General features: G+C 32.0%; 2 protein-coding genes and 1 long non-coding RNA gene across 4 annotated transcripts; 1 reads left to right on the top strand and 2 right to left on the bottom strand.

The window, feature by feature from the left end:
- Positions 1–331: 331 nt before the first annotated feature.
- LOC135147759 (uncharacterized) lies at positions 332–1,590 on the top strand. The gene is made up of 3 exons (XR_010285556.1): positions 332–469; positions 858–1,003; positions 1,196–1,590. It is a non-coding gene; the product is annotated as an uncharacterized LOC135147759 (long non-coding RNA).
- Positions 1,591–3,423: 1,833 nt separating this feature from the next.
- On the bottom strand, positions 3,424–9,008 carry LOC108196498 (uncharacterized). 2 transcript variants are annotated; one of them, XM_064081722.1, is made up of 7 exons: positions 8,850–9,008; positions 5,895–8,497; positions 5,462–5,718; positions 4,912–5,038; positions 4,533–4,815; positions 4,026–4,133; positions 3,424–3,911 (listed from the first exon to the last, which is right to left on the bottom strand). In XM_064081722.1, exons 2-3 carry the CDS (start codon positions 8,051–8,053, stop codon positions 5,472–5,474), a joined length of 2,406 nt encoding a protein of 801 aa, XP_063937792.1. In that variant the 5' UTR covers positions 8,054–8,497; positions 8,850–9,008; the 3' UTR covers positions 3,424–3,911; positions 4,026–4,133; positions 4,533–4,815; positions 4,912–5,038; positions 5,462–5,471. The 2 variants fall into 2 exon arrangements, with proteins under 2 accessions (XP_063937792.1, XP_063937794.1); XM_064081724.1 differs by lacking the exons at positions 3,424–3,911; positions 4,026–4,133; positions 4,533–4,815; positions 4,912–5,038 and having other exon boundaries at positions 5,559–5,810.
- On the bottom strand, positions 3,534–4,538 carry LOC108194834 (uncharacterized). Its single transcript, XM_017361770.1, has 3 exons — positions 4,533–4,538; positions 4,026–4,133; positions 3,534–3,911 (listed from the first exon to the last, which is right to left on the bottom strand). Exons 1-3 carry the CDS (start codon positions 4,536–4,538, stop codon positions 3,534–3,536), a joined length of 492 nt encoding a protein of 163 aa, XP_017217259.1.
- Positions 9,009–25,965: the final 16,957 nt, after the last annotated feature.

The raw sequence follows: 25,965 nt of genomic DNA on the forward strand, positions 1-25,965 counted from the left end.
ATAGATGTATTCAAAGGGTAGCTTCTCATAATGCCTCAAAAGAGTAAGCAGATTGATAAGGCATGTGTAGTGATTAGAAGATCATTGTTGATGTTACCATTTTGTTACATAATTCCATGTTATCTTGTTTGATATAGTTATCTAAATTGTATGTCATTGTATATCTGCCTTATTTATATTAACAATACACCCCATGAAAGGAATCTAATAACTTGCAGCTTCCTAGGATATTAGGGATGACCGCTTCCCTTACCAACACTAGAGGTTCACAAGCATTTACTTCAATACTATATATGTAATTACTTTCGAAGTTCTTAAATGTCAGTGATCCTGGACAACTCCAGAGGATAAAATACTTAATCTATCTGTTTATTTTTGTTTCAACTTTCTTTTTTCAGATTTAGGATCAAGTGATGAAACTCTTTAATGGAAGCAAATTAGTGAACTTGAGAATCTATTACATTTAAAGGTTAGATATATTTATTTTTCTCTTTTCCTCCTTTTATATTGTCGTGGCTTTTTGGTTCAGTGTCTCTCTATATTTGTGTTAAGACTTCCATGAATGATCATGAGTAGCTATTGTATACAATACTGGTGCGAAAAGCCTCGTTTGCTTAAACCTTTTGTTATACTCATTCAAGACAGATATTGCAAGTCTTTGTATTCTCTAGTGTATCTTTTCTAAAATGTATCATTTTAAGAATAGATAAACTCACGTTTTATTTTTCTTGGGAGAACAAGTAGGTCTCATACCTGCTACCTACAAAAAGTAACCTCTGTTCTAAACCTGTGTCCTTATTTTCTTCATTCAATTATGCATCAAGCAAGTTACAAAAATATGTCGGCTTTTGTTTCAGGTATTCGCCTGCAGTAGCGACTCTGAGATATGATGGCAGAGTATACTGCAACATCAACTCCGAAGCTCAAGATTTATAGACATGTGGAAATTCCGCACACATTATTAGAAGATATAGCTATGGAGTTAAAGACTTTAAGAGAGAAGGTAGTTGTTGTAATGTTATTATTAATAATAATAATCTATACTCTTTAGAGTTCTATCATTACAAGTATGGAGGCCATACAATTTAAACTAATATGACAAGGTATATATGCATGATTGTGTAGATTGGCTTTAGTACCGAGATTTAATTGTTTGTAGTTAGTTACTCACTGATTTTGTTATCATCATGTACAGGAGAACATGATAAATTCTGAGAAATATGAAAATTTTTACTTGTGGATGGCTGCCTATAGTTCTCAGCCAAAGGGTCTGCTAGCTCTTTTTCTACCATGGTTATGGTATGGAGTGCACTATCTTCCTAAAAGGTCAGTATTACAAGTCATAAGTTGTGGTTATGGTATGTTTAGCTGACATGAGGGTGAATGTAAGTGCAGATGCCGAGATTAGGCTTGTGAAAGGAGGATATGCGAATCATGGTATCGAATATAAAAGTCATATGGAAAGCTATTTATAAGTATCTCGAGAATGTTTATTAGAATTTGGCATCTAGTCATGGTACTTTGTTGACTCGGTAATTTAAAAATATAAAGAATGAAGGGAAGCTTGTCATAAATAACATTCACATGTGCTTCGTGCAGTTTAATTTGCTGAATCTTTATCTCAGTCCAACGTTATTTAGTTAAGATTGGAACATTGTTAGATCTTAAGTTTTTATATATGTGGTTGGTTGCAATGGTGGTTATTCATTGGTAATTAATGAAAAGTTTTATTTGCTAATATTTGGTTTGTTAATAAAAAAGTTCACCTTAGTTTAATTGCGTTATGTAAGATCATTGTATGACATAACAACACACAAAAGAAAGATAAAATGAAAAGGTGCCCCAGAACCTACAAACAACATAGTGTTAAGAATAAAATTGTTGTTTAAGACACCAACAAATAAGTAGGCAAGAAAAATAAAAGTGTTGTCTAAAATTATATTCTCCAAACATTTGTGGGACAAAATTTGTTGTACAATACCTTTCACACAACATCTTAATAGCTAAAATATTGAAAAAAAGTGGACTAATATTGTGTTGCCTTTGCTAGAGTTTGCACCATCCATACATTCGAGTTTCGTCTCATGATTACTCATTTTTGTATCCTTCTCATAAAAATATGTCCAGTCCACCATTACTAAGTTGCAGCATTTTCTACTACAATATCAATAGGAATATGTCTGGAAGAGATCAATAGAGTTGGCCCATCACGTTAGAAATGAGGAATATGTTAACAATGTATTAAATGGTCTGAAATGAAAAACATAATAAAAATATTTTTATTGTGATTGTTAATGTCCGTGTATATGTTTAGCTCTGTAAAATTGAATAACTACCATTAAATATACTTTGACATGGTGGCATGACAATAACATGATACCAAAACCTATATGAATTGTATTGTGATCAGGCCTACATAAATCTCATAAACTTAAGTGTGTTCTAAAGCTAAGTTAGTTGGCAATGACGAGATGAAGCAAGTTGTGACTCAATTTAAATATATGAGATGATCAATATAATTAGATGATTAGTTATAGGTGTACTTACCAACCATTTGTAATTAGTTGAATCATTATAGTGGTACTTACTAACAACTAACCACACCAATAGATATTAATGATTATTAGAAGCTCATTGTCCAAGAAATCTTAGCAGTATATATAAATATTTAAGGCTCTAGCCTTTAAATTTATTAATATATGTATACATTTTTAATATATAGTATTAAAAAGTAAGGGGGCCCAATATAGAACACAATGTTATGAAATTGTAGGTGGTAGTATTTGTGGTGCTATATGTATTATATGTATGTGTGCTATATAGTCTCTATTAAGTCAATTAAGTAATGACTTGAGACCCTTAAACACTACAAGAAAATCCGGAATTACCAACGGATTTTTTCGTTGGTAAAAGTGATATTCTGTTGGCAATCGAGCATTGCAACGGAATTACCAACGGAATAAACTGTCACTAAAATCCTCGTTGCTAAAGTTTTCCCAACGGAATATGTATTCCGATGGTAATGTTACAACGGATTACCAACGGACTGGGAGGCTGTTGACTTTTAAAAGAAACCCAATATCCCAACGGATTTTCTGTTGGTAACTTGCCAACGGCTTTTCCGTTGGTAACTTGCCAACGGACATTGAACGTTGGTAATGTGCCAACAACAATTGCCAACCGACATTCCGTTGGTAAAGAACTTTACCAACAGAATGACATTCCGTTGGTAAAGCTCTTTACCAACGGAATGCCAACAGAATATGCTCCAGAATAAGTTTAAATTTTTAATGTTTATAATTAAATTCCGTTGGTAAACGGTTGGTAAAGTTATAAAATATATTTTTTTTATTTTTATTGATACATTAAATCTTTTTGACATCCCTATATTATACAATTATAAAAATAAATTGCTTCATTAGATAAAAGAAAAGGTCATGAATTAAAAGCAAAACTAACATCCAAACATCCGAAGTTATAAGGCATAAGTCATACATAACATATAAAAAGCTAGCTTGTCCCATACATAATATCTAATTTTCATTCCTATTATTAAATACCATAGCAAGTTGGTTCTTCATCTCTTCCATTTGCTTTCTCATCTCTTCTAATTCTTGATTTCTCATCTCTTGTAGTTGCTTCACTTGATTCTTCATGTCTTGTAACTCAACTTGCATTTGTTGGTATTCTTCATTGTTGGAGTTGGAGCCCCTGTAACGAGAAGTGGTAACACTGCCACTAGTTCCAGGTCCATAAATGACACTTTGCAATGATCCCATGCCATACACTCTGTTTTTCTTGTCTAGTCCACCAGCAGCCTCAAGAAATATTTTGTCTTCGTCAACAACTCGAGGTTCATCAGAACCTTCAATAGGTGCCGAAAGTTCCTCCCGGATTTCCACAACCCTTTTCTGTAAAAATAAACATAATACATCCTAGTGAATAAACTCTTAAGCAAAAAGAATATGATACATCAAGAATATAAATGCCAATCCTGCTTGAAACAATATCATAATATTACTCACATAGACTTGTTCCGCTTTCTTGGTAACAAAAGTCTTTTTGTCTTGTTTCACTGTATGTGTAAGGAGATAAATATCAGCCGGAGTTGGATCCTTACCCTGAGTCTCCGCCTAAAGTAAAAGTTTTGATTTGCAAAATTAGAAGGAAAAAAAAAGTATGCTAAAAGTTAACAAAGGCAGTGGAATTCCAACACAGCCAACAACTCAATATAATCTATGATCTCCACTTACTAAATTAAAAAGAATTGTACATACTGAGTGTTAAACAAACATGATTATCATTGCCTAAATCTGCTATTGTGATTAATAGGAAAACAACAAAATCCAGAATTCACATATATAAGGGTTCACACTCAACAGTGATCACAGGTTCACAACATCAATATCTCATTAATTACTTTATCAGTAAGTCATGCCACTGAAATATAAAACTTAATCAGTTTTTATCAAACCAATGCAACACCACAGAACATATATATGATATTCTAATTGTTTGAAATTCAAGCATACCCGCATGTGTCCTTAAAGAGGCTGAACCACCTGTGTGAGTAGGAGGGTATTTTTCAGCCCCACCCTTGCGATTCTTCTTTTGAGTTGTTGATTTAACTTGAAAATCCGGGGTTTTCCAAAACTCAACCCAACGCAACCATACATGCATAGCAATTCTATTATCTTGCTGACCTTTTTCCCATTTTGCCCGGGCATCACTACAAAAGCTTGAATAACGGAGACTCGCTTTCTTGGACCATGCTTTATATATTATTTTGTCATCTTGTCTCCAAACAAATGATTTCTGTTCAAGAAAAATATATAAAATTTTATTAATAAGAAAATACAAGCATTCTTATTAGCAAACAGTTTTGGCACAAAGAAAATATGAGTTTTTTACCCTGAACTCGTCAAAATAAAATGCTTTAACCTCCTCGGACACTGCCTTCCAGCTGAACCCAGTAGGATCCTGCCTCTCAGAAATAGAGTCTGAAATCGCTCGCGAGCATCTACCTGAAGGCTCTAACCTGAGGATAAACACACATATAATTTTAGAGTTCAACTTTATTAATTAGTTATATACACAAGTACCAGGTACTTCAATGAAGAGTATAAGCTGAATCAAACTATAAAATTAACATTACCAAATCTAAACATTAAACTCTCTAGTGCACATTAAATTTGAAACTGGTCCTAAACTCATGTGATGTCGTACACTTTCTTTGATTAAAATAGTGGTACTTGATTAATTTTCCAATCACAATATATCCAAGCACAAGAATCTTCTGGTTTTATTACATGAAGAAACAAAATATATAACAGTGTAACTGTAGAGTTGTTGAAGCTAGTACATGGTTGGATTTTGGCGATTTTATTATGGTTAAGATGCACAAGAAATTAAGAGAACAATTAAGATGAGTATAGAATAACCAGAATCATGCAGAACTTACAATCCACTGATTACTTCAATCCGTATACGCCCGTCATCATGAATGGAGCCAACAGCCCAATATGGATTTGCGGATTCATTGGCAGGTTCATTTGCAGATGCTGAAGATAGCACCCTTGATTGTCCAGGTGATTGTCCAGGTGTGTGCTCCGCCTCTGATCGCTGTGATCCAGGTGTGTGTTCTTAGAGTTCCCTGGATTGGGACTATTTGACAATCGAAGTCTTCGTGCAGCACTCATCTTTAAGACAAAAGTAAAGCTACAGAAAAATCAGACAGAAAATTAGTAGTGTGGTAAGGACAGATTGATTGAGATAGAGGATTGTACTCCCGAACCATGTTAATAAAAATCCTGCATTAAAACAATTGAATAATATTAATAAAATATATATTGAACTTGAACATGCATATATGATTTAACAAAAACAACACTTACTCAGTATATGGCGCAACCTCGGGACAATTTAACAAGACATAATTGTGGACTGCCATATATTCTCGATCATCAAGATAGCGGACATTAGCACAACCAGATGCTCGTCCAGGATGAGAAAATATAGAAAAATCTCCCTCAAAGCTCTCTCCACCTCCACTGGAATCATTTCGAGGAACTTTTTTTTGTTTTGTTTGAACATGTTGTTCAAAGTAATGTGAACAAAATTTTGAAGCTTCTTCCACCAAGTAAGCATTACATATGGAACCCTCCACTCGAGCTTTGTTTTTTATATTATTCTTTAAGTGGCGTAAGAACCGTTCAAAGGGGTACATCCAACGATACTGTACAGGACCAGCTATACGTGCCTCATACGATAAATGCACCAAAAGATGTTCCATTGAGTCAAACAAAGCTGGTGGAAATATACGTTCTAACTTGCAAAGTATCACTGGAATCTGTTCTTCAAGTATGCACATATCACTAACTTTCAAAGTGGCTGAAGCTAGATCCTTGAAAAAGAGGCTCAACTCTGTAACAGCTTCCCAAACATTATTCGGAAGAAATTCTCGAAAAGCAATTGGTAGAAGTCTTTGCATAAACACATGGCAGTCATGACTTTTCATTCCAAATAACTTGTATTTTTTCATATCGATGCAGCGTCCCATATTTGACACATATCCATCTGGAAATTTAAGATCTTGTAACCATTTGCACACGGCTTCTTTACCCTTTTTATCTAAGCTGTAACATGCTTTGGGATATTTCCGTGTTGACTCATTGATTGCTAACTCAGGCCTCCGACAAAGAAGTGCAATATCAGCTCTTGCTTTAGCATTATCTTTAGTTTTACCTTCGCTGGCCATAATAGTGTTAAAAATATTCTCAAACACATTCTTTTCAATGTGCATAACATCAAGGTTATGTCTAATTGATAATGTCCTCCAATATGGCAAATCCCAAAAGATGCTTCGCTTTTTCCATCCACAATTATAAGTTTTAATGATTTTGGCATTGTGTTCCTCACTTCCCAATTCAGTAAGTTTCATCAAACCAAGTGACTCAATTTCTTGTAAGACATCTTCACCTGTCCGAATTGGTGGAGGAAATTCAGACACGACCTTCCCCTTGGTAAACCAGTTTTTATTCTTTCGAAATGGATGATTTACAGGTAAGAATTTTCGATGATTATCGAACCATGTTGTCTTTCCTCCATGTTTGAGATTATAAGCATCATGTTCATGAGCACAATGAGGACAAGCTAAATGACCAGCAGTTTTCCATCCTGATAACATCGAACAAGCAGGAAAGTCACTTATAGTCCACATCAATGCAGCTCGCATCTGGAAATTTTGTTTCAAAGAAGTATCCCATGTCTCTACGCCAACTTCCCATAACATTTTTAACTCGGAAATCAATGGTTGAAGAAAAACATCTATCTTCTGCTTTGGATTTCTCGGACCAGGTACAAGTACGGATAAAAACATGTACTCTTCTTTTGAACACATCCAGGGAGGTAAGTTATATGGAGTCACAATAATTGGCCAAGAAGAATATTGCTTGCCTGAACTACCAAATGGCTGAAATCCATCAGCAGAAAGTCCAAGTCTCACATTTCTTACCTCTGAGGAAAATAATGGATGTGCTCTATCAAATTGCTTCCACTCCTCTGAATCTGAACAGTGATGCATCACACCATCTTCCTTATAATGATCAGCATGCCATCTCATATGAGTTGCAGTAGTCGCTGAGGCATATAACCTTTGCAATCTCGGGGCCAGTGGAAAATATATCATCCTTTGAACAGCTACTTTCTTTCTCTCTCTTGTAGATCTGTTAACTCTAATTTTGTATCTCGGCTGAGAACAAAATTTACATGACTCCATGTCAATGTCTTCGTTCCAATATATCATGCATCCATTAACACAACAATCGATATGAATGGAAGGTAGACCCAGTCCTTCCATATGTTTCTTTGTGCTATAGAAGCTATCAAGAAATGTATTGTCTTCAGGCAAGATACCTTTGACGAATTGTGATGTCTGATCATAACATGCCTCCGACCAGTGATGATCATATTTCAAACTCAACATTTGAGCCATGGCAGCCAACTGTGAAGTTTCACAACCATCATATAACTCTCGTTCTGAAGACTTTAACATGGTGTATATATATTTTGTGCCGTTGCATTCGGCATCTCTTCTGAACCATGCGGATCAAAACTGGGACCAGCTGCATCAATCACCATATTGTACATTAAGTTGTTCCCATCCGTGCCCCGCGAAATATTTGAATAATTTGCTGAAGGATGTTCGTCATTTTCATTATAAATGTATGACTCTCCATGTCGACTCCATACATAATAATCTTTCACAAATCCATTCTTCAATAGATGCAGCTTCACCATATCTCCATTCCAAAATTTTCGATTCTTACACTTTGAACAAGGACATTGTATACTTGTCCCACCAATAGATGTAGGCTGAGATATGACATAATTCATAAATTCTTCCACACCGGCAATAAATTGAGAATTCAAGAATCCTCTATCATCAATCCTCTCATACATCCAAGATCGATCATTATTCATTTTCGGAGACGACCACCTATATAATAATTCATTAACAACAATTATATGATTTTAGAAATTACTACTTCAAGCTAATTTAAATGATTCCTTCGAATTAATAGCTAATTATTTTCATATTTTCTAATTATTTTCGTATTAAATATAAACACATGCTTCTTAACAATTATAATTGTTTAAATATATTTAAACTACCATTTTCACCATACACAAACACATATATATCAATTTCGTTAATTATGAGCAGTTATAATGCTATCAACATAGATGATTAATCAATATTACAACACTATTAAAATTAGCAACATAAATAATATACAATTCGAATTAGTAATTAATTAACACTAAAATAGATATGAAGAGCCACTAACCTTATTTGTATGAATGGAGTAAATCTTCTCTACAAATGGTAAAAATTAAGGTGCAATTTTGATTATTTTCGGGTGTTTTTAGAGAGAAAATAAGGTGGAGAGAGTTTAGAAACCGAAGAAAGAGAAAGAATACAGTCTGCTAAAACTTTTAATATGTTACAATTACTAACGGATTGCCAACGGAATTAAAATGACCGATCTACTTTACCAACGGTTTACCAACGGACAAAATGATGACCGATCTACTTTAGCAACGGTTTCCCAACGGATGACATCTGACCGATCTACTTTAGCAACGGTTTCCCAACGGAATGCATTTGACAGATCTAATTTCCTTTAGCAACGGTTTCCCAACGGATGACATCTGACCGATCTAATTTTGCAACGGGTTTACCAACGGATAATATTATAACCGATCTAGTTTACCAACGGATTACCAACGGTAATACTAATATGAGATTTCTCCCTTATCTTATTATTTCGTGACCGATTTGCAACGGAAGTACCAACGGAAATAGTGACGAACTAAGATCCAAGTTACCAACGGAATGTCCTTTGCTAAATCCGTAACAAGTCCGTTGGTATTCGGATGCTAAACACGCTGTTGGTAATCCGTTGGTATTCGGATGCTAAAGCCCCGTTTTGCCAACGGAGTATTCCGTTGGTAACCTTCGGTAGGTGAACTGTTGGTAATCTGTTGCTAGGTGTTTGACCTTGTTCCTTGCAAAAATTGGTCGGCATTCCGTTGGTAAATTGGAACGGAATCATTTCCGTTGGTAAATTTGGTTAGCAATTCCGGGTTTTCTTGTAGTGAAAGTTTAAAAGGTACAAAGTTAATAATTTCCTATGAAAATATCTAAAAAAAACTAGTTTCTTATAAATTAGGTATTTGTATATAATAAAAAATTGCTCTTACAACAAATTGTCCTTAAATTTTAAAAAATATATCATGCCACAACCATCAAAATAAATGGATATGCACATAAATTAAACATAAGTACAAATCCAATTGTATTACCAGTGCCAAGGCAAATACAATATCATCCCTAAACAAATTATTCAATAGAAAAGTTGCAGGCTGTTAACTTTAACATTTCAAATTATAACAATATCCAACACGAAAATCTAGAGATATTTTATACCAAGTTCTTCAAACGAATTTGTGTTCCATTCATCCGAACATCCACATATGGTCTTTCGCATAGCAAGTAGGACGCCACAGTGAATGATTTAAATGTTATTTTACCGGCCGGAGGCTTTCCTTCACCTCCTTCAAAGAGAAAAATCTCGTGTACCACGTCTCCAAATAATCTATTTCAAGCAGAAGCAAGCGAATATTAATTTTTTGGCCAACAAAAAATTAGAACAGGGATTAACAAAACTTTCAATTGGAAATAAAATGATATATATGCATTTCAATAACAAAACTTTATAGACATATAGTTCAATTTCGATTAACTTTTGTTCTACTAGACAGAGGAGATCAAATTTTAGATAAATTACCTATTCAAATGAAAACAAATTTCATGGGGTGCTGGTATCGGATGAAACATGGAAAACGTGATGTACTTCGTTCGTTTCCTTGCTGATGCCCTGCAAGTACGAGCATCCCATTCTTCAGCATTTTGATTAAGTATAAACCCATTGGGTTCTGCAAAATCCACGGGTGAGTGCGATCTTACATCATTTTTATCCATAATCAGATCCGAGATGTTGTAATTTCAAAGGGGAAGAAACGAATGCTCTGGATATCTATCTAGAGTACTGCATCAACTAAGAAATTTAGGGATAGATTGGAATGAGAGTTTTGTGATATTTTGTGATGGATTGTGATGCCTTAATATGATATTGTATATAGTAAACAGATATCTCATGAATTTTTGGATTTTGTGATCTCCTCTCACCTAATTTCTGTAAGAGTAAACATTGGATATTATAAAAAAAATACTTATTAATACATGCACCTAGAGTCAAATGAATATTTAATACTCATATCTTCTTTTTCTGTTTTCTTCTTTTCTCTATAAAAATAATGGAGCCAAAATATTTTTTAAACACTTTATTTCTCAAATGAAATTTTTAAACCTATATTCATAATTTCTTAAATGTATTAATTAAATATAATATATTGACTTTTCAAAATTTATTAATAGATTATCCACCATGAATATATCTGATGCCAAGCACGTAGTATGTTGTTTGCTTGAATGCAATACTACACATTTTGAACATATTTTATATGATGAAAGAAAAGACGGTTACTATTTCATGAGTAAGATAAAATATAACTATTACCAATATAATGTAATCATATTAAACATTTTATTTATATTCGGTTCAAATAAGTGGAATATAAAGTTTATAGGCGGGCCAAATCACATGAAAAAGGGCTAGAAAAACAAATGACCCCCAATGCAAAGACCGATCCCACAAAATATATTAACAAGAACACAAAGCTAATTCAAGATAAATAAGTCCAAATGCAGCAAGGTTTTTCCATATAGGATAATAGATTCTCAATTTGGTAGAAAAAGAGTGATGCTTTTCTATGTGCAAGCATTTTTACTAACAAAATTATCAATTCAACCTTTTTGCAAGAAATTGGGTGTCCAATGATAACATTTAAATTATCTCAAACCCAAAATTCAAAACTCTCCAGGTATAGTTGAAACTGCCAAAACGTGTAATATTCAAGTGATAATATCAACAAAATATAGTAAGCATATGAAGTATTTGAAGTATTTTGGGTTGATTTGTCAAGCTGAAAATTGACTCGTAAAGATTCGGTAAAGAGGAGCTAAAATGGCCAATGGCATTCCATGTAAATTATACAGTACTTTTTTTTTTTTGCCATAGAAAGAGAGATTTTATTACTTCAAACCACTCAACAAAACAGAATGAAAAGCTGAGTGAACATCTTCCCCCCGCCATCTGCTGCTACTTTACGATCTGCTACTGAACAACTATACCTCGCAAGATAGTGAGCTACGCTATTCACGGATCGTTTAACAGACCTAAACAAAATGTCTTGATCTTTTAAACTTGCAAGAAGCTTTCGGCACTCCTCCACGACTCGCCCTAGATAAGAGAAGCTAGACACAGAGCTCCGAATGGCTTGGACAACTTGTGGGCAATCAGTTTTGACCTCGGCTCCTTCTACTTGTTTCTGTTTAACCCAGCTCAAAGCCTCTCGAATGCCTTTGGCCTCGGCTAATTCTGCATTGATTGTACCACGTGAACACTTCGACCCTGCTTCCATAAACTCACCGCTTTGGTTACAAACCACAAAGGCATCACCGTAGCAGTTGGACTCTTCAAATATGGCTGCATCTATGTTTATCTTAATCCTGTTTGTTTTTGATAATTGCCAGTGCTCATGTCCGTCCTCCTGAGTCATAAGACCAATAAAACGATGGAAAGTTTTGTCTTGAGCACTCGTCCACCGATTAAGAACAGAATACGCAGATTGAACCACATTATTAGGATCCATACCACGCTGATTCCATACCAGCTCATTTCGTCCCTTCCACACCATCCAACAGACCATGACTGTATTGTGAATCTGAGCTTTGCTTTTCTGCTGAAATAATAACTGTAACCACTCCGAAAAAGAGTAGAATTCTCCTATGATTGTTGAAAGGGACAGTTTGCTCAGACACATGCTTGCATACGGACAAACACCAAAGTACGTACTATGCAGTATTGATTCGGGGGCTTCATTGCACAAAGGACAGAGCTCGTTGATTGGAATTTTCTTTGCCCACAGTAGATCTTTTGTAGGGAGGGAATCATTGCTTAATCATGCATGGGGTTAAATATATGGAAAATAACATGATGGTAGTACTTATATACTGAATGAGCATAAGAGTTTTCAACGATAGAGCTTCAAGTGTTGATTGCTTAACTTTTCCCGATCTTGTCCTTTGTGTATATATAGCAAGTTTGCCATAATCTTGTTCTAACGACCAGAAAAGTAAAGTAATAAGGATGGTGCTGATGAGGTGTAATATAATAATAAATAGAAATTTAAGAAAACTAAAACAAAGAGAGAATGTCATCTTATTCATGTTGAGAACAAATACAAGTGAGCCTTTATAAATGCAAGGTAGGCATGAGTTTCAATGAAAGTGAAAGGCCAAGGATTGTCTACACCAATGAGGGTAAATGCAAAGTTGAGGGTCATATAATAATTATAACACATTCCAAAATAAAATCCAATATAATATTTTTTTAACAGTGATCCAAATTTTTTTAACAGATTTTCAATCAAAAGTTAATAACTTATCATGATATATCAATGATGAACAATGGTTATGATTTCTAGGAAACCCAAAATAGGGCATAATGTTTCAGGGCAAGTTTTTATGCCGAGTAGCCTTTGTGCTGCATATATTTAGATTTTTAGATTTGCTTCAATTGTTTTATTAATTTCGTACACATTCACATCTATGATCAATGTATAGAGTAATCTAAAACTATTGAAAAAAACACATTCATCAACCTAATTATAATCAACTATAAAAACACCCTAGTTTTATATATAACTTACTAAATCAATATTTGTCCAAGTGCAAATGCTAAATCATCATACACAAATTTTGACCCACTTTCAAATATCCATATATAAGAGGCCCTAATTAAGTTCACAAACAAAAAATGCATCCCCTAACTATTAGAGGCAAAAGATCCATTCCACCAGCTCCGTCGGACATTATGCTCTCATCCTTGCTCTGGCATAATCTACATCATCATGGGCAATGGCCTTCCCATTATGAAGCACGAAAAATCAGTAGAATACTTATGAAATAATGAGATATTTAAGGCATTATTTTAAAAATAAATTTTCTTTAAGAGTAAAATATTGAGTACTTATCGGTTTATAGATTTTAAGGAAATTTATACAAGCTAACTAGTTACAAAATTCTCCTATTACAGACTCCAACAAAGAAAGACATCATTATCACATAATGAGAGGGAGAAAATTAACTTTCTATGAAACACCACAATCAAGTATTTGTCTTAGTTTTATTTAGCAATATGGGTGGAGTACTTTCGTAACATGTAATTTTCAAAGAAACTTCATTTATGGGTAGTTCCCCCCTTCACTTTTTTACTTGAATGTGAAATGCCAGTTTATTAACAAATAGATAACAAATTTTAGTATTTATCACCAACCTATTAGATTAGGATTGAGATTTTAAAATAGCAATGCAGACTTCACAAGAATCACAACACAACTATTAGTGTTAATGAGTACTGTAGTTTCACTGGTGTGTATTCATTCATATAAAAAGAAGTCGGTGATAGCTAGAATTGTGGTAAACCACCTTCCATCTATCTAGCACTTCTTTTCAGTCATAAACCAATGCTTTTAACAATATCGAGAGGTTTGTGGGTCCCGAGAATGGACTCCGAGGTGGGTCTTGGCAAGGCCTAGGTGAAGCCTAGTGAACGGGGGTGGGCTCTAGTTGGAAGGTGATTTTTTTAGATATTTTTACTCCTTTCTTGACTGATTATGGCTTGCTCGATCTTATACCACTTAATTTGATTGATATATTGCAAAGTGAACCTGCCTTTTTATATAATTATTCTAATAATACCTAAGCTTCCCTGAACATTTTCATTAGTTTTAGAAATATGTAAAGAAAATACAACAAACTAATGAGTCAATAATAGATCAAATACATATAACCTTAAACAAACTGTCTTTGGGAAGCATTTAGCTTATAATTATATCCAACAAGAAACTTAGCTCAAGGCCTCATGTTTTTAGTATTAATATGTATATAATTAAAAATATAGGAAAGTTTAATTAGTAATATAAATAAAATCTCTTAGCAAACATAGGAAACTAACTATGAGGAGGATCCCAGGTTTCTAGCATATCAGGTAGTTGTTGGATGCATATATGGGTTGCCTGAAACGAAATCCTTATAATTCTCTCCCCTAAAACAAAAAGAAAATCTCTTCCATACTTTATTGTTGTGACATGTTTTAATAGAACTGATATATATATATATATATTCAAATACAAACACACACTGTATTGAAAATATGGCCTACTGTATCAGTAGAATGCCAATGACAGTTTTATATCTGATTTAAAAAAGAAACGGTTTTTCTTCTCACTATTATAACCCCTAAATTGGCAAATAGAATATAACTTATTCATGGGGTTCAGGAAAAGAAAAATCCGAATCCTTGAAGTCGGAAAATGGTGCATAATCACTCCTGGATGCAGTCCCCACATTTTGATAGCCATATGGACTCGACATCATTGCTGGGAAATCAAAATCCTCAAAATAATCTTGATTGTGGTTGGGGGCCCAATCATAGTCTTTAAAACTGAAATTGGTAGCAGGGTCCTCTACAAGTGCAACACTCTCATTGTGATTGGGTGCCTGCATATTTATACACACAATTAAATTTAAACTTTGGGAGAATGCACGAGCTATTATAAACCAAAAAGACATATATATATATTGTCATGCAAGTCACCTACCTCAATAGTCCTCGGCACCCTGTCTTCTTGAACATTAATGGGAGATTGAAAGTTGGGCCTCAAGCTGGTGTATGCCTCCACCCCTTCCGAGACTTGCTGAGCCTGAGTAGTTGTGTTGTCTTGATGGGCTAGGACATAAATATTAAACAATAAAATAGTTGAATAAACAAACGATGATTACATGCTATTTATTTTATAAATATGTATGCTATTTCATATACTTGCTACAAAGTGAAAATGTATTTATGAAGAAATTGAGCATGGAAAACTTACTGGAGCCAACCATTTCCTCAGCAGACCCCCCAACCATTTCCTCAGCAGATCCCCTAGACAACATCTTTTTTCTAATTTTCTGCCACGAAAACCAATGGTTTAGAGGATGATGAATTTTTTTTGAAATAAAAACAGTTTAGTGACAAAACCTGAAGATAACTCTTTACTTGGTCCCTAGTTATCCCTGGCACGTTCATTTTCTCCACTATCTTTATTAGTTTGGCTTCTGCAAATGTTATACAATATAAAGATATTTAAGAATATCCATAATTATAATTATCCATCATTGCATATGTTAATGTAATAAATTTTGTAAAAGAAATTAAACAAATTTAATCATGTTAGAAATAATATGGATACTCACTTTTATGTAAAAAATTATATTTTTGATTAATTTTTCTATACTATTAAATATTTAATTATGATTAAAATCTTTTAAGTTAATTTTTTAATTGTCTATTAGGATGAACACACCAGTGCCACCAAAACCTGGTGGCACTGGTGTGTTCATTCCACTAGCCTGGTAATGTTGAGTAGGGTTAAATGGGACAAGAGAGTACATATCAATTAGGTAGTAATCACAGGTGAAACTTTGATCTACGGGGGGATGTAGAGTTTCTTGTATTCATTTTGTTTCGCTGCGTTCACACAAATACTGGTCTTTGTAATGTTTTCTAAATGTCTAAGGTATATTGCCCCTCCTCCCACCTGGTTTTATAATCAAAATAAAGATATCTTGATGAGTAAATTGTAAAATCTTTTGAATGCATTAATAATAAGATCTTGAATTGAAAAGATATTATATGAGAATATTTTATATATATATGAGTGTTTTTTCAAATTTATATACGTTTTTACATTTAACGGTAATTTAGATTTTGCTGATAGATTAATTGATTTTTTATGTGATTGTTAAGTGTGGGTCCCTAACAACTGCGTGTCACTGAAGGGTTATCTAACACACGCCGTTAGATCTATATTCCAAGGGCTTAGATCCAATTTTATATTTTAACTATCCGTTATAAATATCCGCGGAACGGAGATTGCTCTTTCCGCGGATATTATAATATCCGTGGATCGGGAGTTCTCCTTTCCACGAATCCATTAAAGAAAAATTGGATTTCAGCCCTTTAAATATAGATCTTTGTGAATATAACTAACTGTTGGAAAAAAATTGATATGCAATTCCATAACAAAATTTATAGGAATACAACTAACTGTTGTCTTGTGCTATTAGACAAATCAATAAAAAATCAAAATTAGATAAATTATCTCTTCAAATGAGAATATATTATATGGACTCCTGGTATGGGATTCAACATAGAGAAGGTAATTTAATTGGATGAATGAATGTTTAATATAAAATCACAAGTATGTATTTTATGAACTTTAATAATTTAAGATTGAAGAGATATTTTATGATGGATTGTGATAGCCACAATAAGGTATTACTATTATCTACACAAATCTCATTTCTCAAGAATTCTAGATTTTGTGATCCTCTTTCACATACTATGTATTACATTTGACATAAGATATTGTAAAATATATCTTCATTAACCGGGTCAAATCAATATTTAGTACTCATCATTTAATTTGCATTTTCATCTTGCCTCTTATAAAATAATGGTTAAAAATTTTGCTTTGAGCCCAAATATTTTTCAAACACTTTATTTTAAAATGATATTCTTATATTTGTAATTTCTTAAAAGTAATATTTAAATTTTCAGAATTTATTAATAAATTTTCCATCTTGAATGTATCTAATACCAAAAAATTGCATGAGTGTCATGCCAAATATTTAGAACATGTTTTTACACAATGAAAGAAAAGGGATTTGAAATTTAAATATATTAAAATATAAGTAAACATGTATATAATGCAATGATATTGAACATTTTATTTGTAGTGGACTTGAATTAGTGAAATATAAAACACATTTGTCAATTTGGTGAATTTATTTTCATATTAGAAAGGGAGCAAAGGTGATAGTTAACAAAATTTGAAAAATCTTAAGAAAAATAAGTAGAAAATGTAAGTTTTTGAGTTAATAGATATCTAAAAAGATATGAATAAATATGAGGAAAATGTTAAATGACACCTAGCTTCCACTAGGAAATCACTTCCAACTAGGAGCTTGGGGCAGTCTTTTATTTCTAAGCTTAGCTAATATATTTATTTATATAGGATACGTTTACATGCATGCCAAACCACAACCAAGGAAAATGCTTGGTGCACATAATTGTGTACAAAAATATGTACATAATGACATATAGTGGATTTTAGTTGGGATGGCCCATGCATTTACATCAACAACCAAATTAAAACCCACCACCTCACTTCCCACGTCATTATGTACAAATTTTATGTACAGAACAATTAACAATTATGTGCATCTAGCACTACTCAAAAACCAATAACCCCGTCCAAGGACAGAGCCCAACAAATATATTAACAAGAACATCTTTGCATAGAATAATTAAGAAGTACAAATCCAAATATATTACTAGCTAGTAAGAAGACAAACACAACATCCATCCTAAACAAATTTTCCATAGAAAAGTTGCACCGAATCGAATTACACATTCAAATTACCACAATATCCAACACATAAAGATCTCTATCTTATGCCACGTTCTTGAGACCGAATTTGTGTTCCATTCATACGAACATCCACATAGTGTCTCTCGCATAGCAAATTGGATGCTACTGTGAATGATTTAAATATTATTTTACCAGCTGGAGGCTTTTCTTCCGCTGTTTCGAAGATAAAAGCCTCATGTACCACATCTCCAAATAATCTGTTTAATTCACCACCGAGTGAAAAAGGGATTAATTGAACTATTAATAGGGATAAAAATGATATGCAATTTAATAGTAAAACTTTATAGAAATAGAACTCAATTTTCATCAACTATTGTTCTACTATACAGATCAATATGCTATCAAATTTTGGAAAACTTACCTGTTCAAATGAGTATAAATTTCATCTGCTTGTGGTACCCGATCAAATACAGAAAATGTAATATATTTGGTTCTCTTCCTTACAGATGCTGTACAAGTGCGAGGGTCCCATTCATCTGCATTTGGATTGAGTGTATATCCTTTAGGTTCGGGAGAATTAACAGGTGAGTGAGGCCTAGAATCAATTTTATCCATGATCAGAAAAATTGTTTGGAGAGGGTGGGTTGAAGAATAAATGGATTCAAGGGAGCACTTCAATGTTTTGTGATGGATTGTGATGCCATAATATGAAATTATATAGATCAAACTGATTTCTCAAGAAATTTTGGATTTTGTGGTCTTCCACCCAATATCTGTAAGAGTAAATATTGGACATTTTAGAGAAAATCCTCATTAATGCATATCTCTAGAGCCCAATCAATATTTAGTACTCATCTTGTCTTGTATGTTTCCTTCTCTTCTCTTATAAAAATAATGGTTTAAAGTTTTGCTCTTTGAGCAAAAATATTTTTTAAACATTACTTCTAAAATGAAATTTAAAAACGTATTACTCTAATTTCTTGAAAGTAATATATAAAATTTTAAAAAATTATTAATAACCATCTTGAATGTATCTAATACCAAGAAGTTCGCTTGAATGCCATACCATATATTTAAAATATATTTTTTATAATGAAAAAAAAAATCGTATTTTAATATATTAAAATATAAGTGGCCAATAATGAGCTTGAATTAGTGAAATATAAAATCATTTACAAATATTGTTTTAGATTAGATAGGGAGGGATGATTATGGCTAACCATATTCGGAAAATCAATTAAGAAAGCAAAGTAGCAAGGTGTAACAATTTAATAATATATGAACAAACACATAAGTAAAGAATACGAACAATTAAGGTGGAAATCGCTCAAGAGCGGGTAAAACCACAAATTACTAACTATGAATGTATTACAAAATTGGAGTCGCACCTAACTCAACACTCTTGAATACAAACGCCTCAACTTGATAACAAAAGTCTTCTGTTGTGTCTCCCTCACACAACTCTCTAACTTTTGTCATAAAACTCCTATACATGTGTTTGCCAACCAGATGTATTATATTGAAATAATACATTGCTTAGATTAAATAGATGGCAACAATCCCGGCCGCGTTGGTATTTAGGTCTAATTGAATTTAATGAAACATATATTGACATCAAGGCCAACATTCAAACTTGACGTTTCCTTATATATACTTTAATCAATTTTTAGTTGTCTATGACGACATAGTCCGAGTGTTCCGAAAAATAATATGGTGTTATGATTGCTTAACTAGATTTAATTAAATCTACTAATGTCAATATTATAAATCAACCTATTTAAGAAAATTAAAATATGACACAATGTATATTGGTGGGTAAGAGGTAGAGTCCGCATTTAGTACAATTTTTTTCATACATCGGAAAATAATAATTGGATATGTTTATGATAAATTTTATATTTATTTGGTGGCTAAAATGGTGTCTCCTTTGTTTACATATACTTAAGGATTAAATGTTTTTCTTTGACACATAGTGGGGCGCACACATATATATATAGGTTATAATATCAAATACAAATCATTAAATGTGAAAGTCAAAAATTTAACCAAGAGAAACTAGTATATGACATCACCCACTCGGCCCTTAGATGTCATCACCCACCCCTAGATGTCATCACTCATCTCAGACCCACTCCGGACCGCACTAAATCAACCTTCGGCCCACTAAAGCCTCACCAAGGCTGCGGATAGGACCCAGTGAGGCTCCGGACAAACTCAAGAAACAATACTCTATCCCACCCCCGTCCACTAGGCCCCACCTATGCCTTGCCAAGGCCCACCTCAGGCTCCATTCTCAGGGCCATAAACCTCCCCATTTTTTCTCAGGGCCATATACCTCCCCATATTTTTAAAAACTGGTCGCGTTAAAGTTTGTAGGTAGTAGTTTGTATTTGAGTAAGACTATATATATAGAGAGAGTTAAGTTCTATGGAGTACATAAAAACAATGAAGTATTGGAGTACAAATCATAATTTGTTGGTTTGATCCTATATAATATCTTTGATTATCCAAATTTTGATATAATCTATCATTTATAAGTTCTCTTGCACATAATTGTCAATCAATCATTAATATCTTTCAACTTTAACAAGTATTAAGATTATTGTTCTGCTTATTAGTTATATTGCAGAACATAGAGTCCTAAGATTTATAAAAGTAATTATTCTACCATTTGATCACGATGTTTATGTTGCTGAACATAATGTGCAGGTTGTCAAATATTTACAAATATTATTGGACAAAAAAAATTGAAATTTAGATGACTAGATTACATTTTATCAAACTTTATACTCCAATACTCCAATTTTTTTTTACTCAATAGAACTTAACACTCTCTCTCTCTCTCTCTCTCTATATATATATATATATATATATATATATATATATATATCAAAAATTCGAATTAAATTTTAATTTTAAGCTAATTGACTTTTTATTATGAATTGTAATAGTATCTCACATGTTAAGCAACAATTATGGATTAAAAACAATATTATTCTACATACATATATGGTCATGTTCCACATAAAACCATTAGTCATAGAACCCTTACAACCATTATCTTAATTCTAGTATTATTCAGGGTTGAAAAAAATTGTCTTATCTATGTATTATATTTTGAAATTACTTTTGAACACACACAATGATGCAAAAAACATGTATTTACATTTAGATCCTGAAAATCTTAATAAAAAATAGGGTTCTGCACAGAACGTTAGTGGTTGTATGGTTCCATTAATTTAAGCATCGGTTCTCTCTTGAGCACGACCCATATATATATATATATATATATATATATATATATATATATATATATATATATATATATATATATATATATATATATGGTAGCACTCCATAGCATACCCTGTTACGTAGCACAATATACATAATATATATTCTATTATATTTTTTATGAAATATAATTTCAAATTTTGATTATTAAACCGAAAACGAAGTTATACAATTTTTTTATTCCAAAGATCATCTAAATTTATGCAATATCTCAACATGATTCTATAACAGAATAATAATCATCCAGAATTATTCTGTTGTAGAATCAGTTTCGAAAATATAATTTTTTAATCAAATTTTAAGTGTTAAATTACTTAAAATAGATTTATTTTATATTATTCTATATTAGAATCACGATTTATATGTATTCTATAACAGAATTTATAATAAAATTGATGATTTATAGTGGCGCACTATGTAACTCCATATAAGGAGTCCCTGTCTAGAATGTTGGCATATATATATATATATATATATATATATATATATATATATATATATATATATATATGCCAACATTTCATGAAGGTACTCCTTATATGGAGTTACATAGTACACCACTATAAATCATCAATTTTATTATAAATTTTATTATAGAATTCATATAAAACATGATTTTAATATATTATACTATAACATATATCTAATTTAAGTAATTTAACACTTAAAATTTTATTATTTGAAACTGTTTCTACAACAGAATAATTCTAGATGATTATGATTCTGTTATAGAATCATGTTGAGATATTGCATAATTTTACATGATTTTTGGAATAAAAAAATAGTATAACTTCGTTTTTGGTTTAATAATCAACATTTGTAATTATATTCCATAAAAAATATAATAGAATATATATTATGTATATGATAATAATGGTGTGCTACGTAACTCCGGGTATGCTATGGAGTGCTACCCATATATATATCTATATATATATATATATATATATATATATATATATATATATATATATATATATATATATATATAGGGCATTGCTCAAAACAGAACACTGTTAAAAAAAGAACAACACAGAACACTTTAGAATCAAATATAGAATCTCATCTAAAACTTAAATTAAATTCAAATTTTAAGCTGAATAACATTTTATTATGAATGATAATAGTATCCACCATGTTTAATAATAAATATTTATTAAAAATAACATGATTCTATGTAAAATAATTGTGCAAAAAATATATTTATATGATTCTATTCTGGATTCTATTCAGGATTATGTTCTGGATTCTATAATATTTTATATCAATAATTTGGATGAGTTTGAATGTTAGATTTCATATATTAAGTTTAAATAGTGTTTAGCTATGTAGTTATAACCTTAACAAATAATTATTTGTGAAAAATGAAGTGTTATGACAGTGTTCTGTGTTGTTCTTTTTTTAAAGTGTTCTGTGTGGAGTGCAACCCTATATATATATATATATATATATATATATATATATATATATATATATATATATATATATATATATATATACACGTAACTCCGGGTATGCTATGGAGTGCTACCATATATATATATATATATATATATATATATATATATATATATATATATATATATATATATATATATATATATATATATTCTATTTTGGATTCTATAATATATATTAATAATTTGGATGTTAGATTTCATAGATTAAGTTTAATTGGTGAATTAATATATAATATAATCTCAACTAATCATTTTTATGAAAAATGAAATATTGAGATATTGTTGTTTCTCATTTAAATTTAAGGTGTTATTTCTAAAGTGCAACACTATACAAAAAAATATTTATATATAATAAAAAGATTGTCGTCTCTCTCCTTAGGGTCGTGCTTAGTTGACAACAGTTTTTAACCTGAGAACACTAAGAACACTATTAGAACAATACAACATTCAAAAAGTTAAAAATTCAAAACAATTGTTCTGCACTTTCTAAGAAGTGCATAACAATTGTTCTTATTGTTGTCATAAACAAAATATTTTCAGCTGAATCACGGCCTATATATATATATACACACGCATTGCTTATATACAAATAATCACAATTAAAATTAAAAGGTGTATCCTTAAATGAGATTATTCACCCCTATATTACATCACCGATCCAAATAACTAAAAATTTGGTCCCATCATTATACTACAACACCCCAACGAGGCCCAATATAAGCCCACGACGGAGATGCCTCACAACTCTCCCATGTCTACTTCATTACATTAGTTTCTATTTTATTTTTATTTTCTTGGTTTATATTGGAGTCGGACCTTATATACATATGGCGGTGTTTTGCATAAATGATATTATCATCCTGATTCTATGTGTCAAATATGAAATTGATCATAGAAGATAAAAAAATAATTGGGTTCTTCATTTAAAAGTGTTATTTAAAAGTGTTAGTAATGTATTTTAGAAACCAATAAAATTATATTTTATTTTTCTGGTGTTAAATCTAAAAAAGACAAATGAGCCCAAGCTTCCTCTGCCCGATATTTATCACATTTAAGGTGGTGAATGTTTGTGGGCCTTCTACTTTTTTTATACAGTACGAGGTTGAATACCCAAATAAACCATTCTACAACTCAGCAACAACATACAGTATATGTATCTTCTCTTCTGCACCAGGCCAAATTAACAAGGAACTAATTAATCAACAATTGGTTCTACAACATGCGATAATATTACGATAAAATATTCTTTTCCTAACTTGATGATACCTCACAGATGGGTGTCTGGCTATCCGTTCCATTGTACTTGTTTGTATAATTAAACCCATATAATGCACTAGAGGTCGGGTTTCAGAGTTGTTTATAAGCAGGCCAAGCTCTCTTTCTTTGTTCATTCAACAAAGATGTGATGCCAGGATGAAGAGTGCTAAATTAAGTAACTGTCCTTGTAATGACTCAACGTGGTATGAGATAGGATCCAAAGGAAACCTATCTCCAGCCACATCTAATCATTATACATACAGACAATTACCAGGGCACCCTAAATACTGCTATCTCACCTTCTGGATAGGATGAGACATTGTCAAGAGCTCATGCACCATTAAAAACAACTACCTGAAACCCGACCGGTGGTACACTATACCGTTCATCCATTTAAAATATCTTAGGAATATGATATTGAAGGAAGAAGTAAATTGTGAAAGTTTGTGATGGAAGAAAGAATTTTTATATCAACATGTGATGCTCCTCAGCCAAGATGATATTTATATACACATGACCCATTTGGAAGATGTCTTAATTAAGATTTCATAATTTTGTAATCTTCACCTAATATCTTCACCTAATATGCCCATGAAAATAGATCTCATTAATGATTTCAAGAAAAAAATCTCATTAATATCCGATAGATTTTCCTTTTCTTTTCATTAATTCTTTCTCATGTAAAAATAAGGTTAAATGGCGTTTTGATTACTCAACTGACCGGAAACTTGCAATTGGGTCATCCAACTCAAAAAGGTTTCAATCACATCATTATACTTTTAAAAAATTTCATTCAGGTCACTGGCCGTTACACTCCGTTAAAAATTTGACGGAAAGCTGACTAAGCGTCGTGACTTGGCTTAAATAAATCCATCGTGGCATGTACAGTCAGCTGAAGCGGCATTTTGGTCACTCAACTGACTACAAACTTGCAATCCGGTCATCAAATTAAAAAAAAATTCATTTAGTTCACTTATCATAATATCCGTTAAAAATTGAAAAAGAAAAGAATTAAAAGCTGTAATGCAACACCTTTTTTTCTCTCTTAAAAATTTCGAAACTTATTAACAAATGAAACAAATACACACACGAATTTTGATAAGTATGAAGTTTACAAATGAAGTCCATCAAAAATTTAATGAGTTTTTTCAAATGGAATTAAGTTATATAAAACGACAAGAGATAAAAAAGATTAAGTTTTCGTGGGTGAAACTATTGATTTTATATGTGTGCATTTGTTAATAAGTTTTGAAATCTTTAAGAGAGAAAAAAAGGTGTTGCATAAGAACGTTTAATTCTTTCTTTTTCAATTTATAACGAATATTACGATAAGTGACCTAAATGAAAGTTTTTTGAGTTTGATGACCCGATTGCAAATTTGTAGTCAGTTGAGTGACCAAAATGCCGCTTCAGCTGACTGTACATGCCACGGTGGATTTGTTTAAGCCAAATCACGACGCTTAGTCAGATTTCCGTCAAATTTTTAACGGAGTGTAATGGCCAGTGACCTGAATGAAAATTTTTAAGAGTATAATGATGTGACTGAAAGCATTTTGAGTTGGATGACCCAATTGTAAGTTTTCGGTCAGTTCAGTGACCAAAATGCCATTTAACCCTGTAAAAATATTAATTACCAAGTGCAGTTTTCCTTTTTCTTTTTTGGTACATCAACTATACTAGCTTTAAACCGGTAAAAACAGGAGTATATAATTTCAAATTTCTTACTTGCAATTCAGTTTTAACTTCATTTTATTAATGGTTTGTTATTAATGTTTTGTTATTGTTG

This window comes from Daucus carota, chromosome 7, assembly GCF_001625215.2.
Source record: "Daucus carota subsp. sativus chromosome 7, DH1 v3.0, whole genome shotgun sequence".
Lineage (NCBI taxonomy): Eukaryota > Viridiplantae > Streptophyta > Magnoliopsida > Apiales > Apiaceae > Daucus > Daucus carota.

Excerpts from the sequence above, each read along its gene's own strand:
- LOC108194834 (XM_017361770.1), bottom strand. Across the intron at positions 3,912-4,025 it reads AGAAAGCGGAACAAGTCTAT|AAAAGGGTTGTGGAAATCCG; the intron begins GTGAGTAATATT and ends TTATTTTTACAG.
- LOC108196498 (XM_064081722.1), bottom strand. The coding sequence starts at position 8,053 with ATGTTAAAGTCTTCAGAACGAGAGTTATATGATGGTTGTGAAACTTCA. Across the intron at positions 5,719-5,894 it reads GAGGTTGCGCCATATACTGA|CTTTACTTTTGTCTTAAAGA; the intron begins GTAAGTGTTGTT and ends ATTTTTCTGTAG.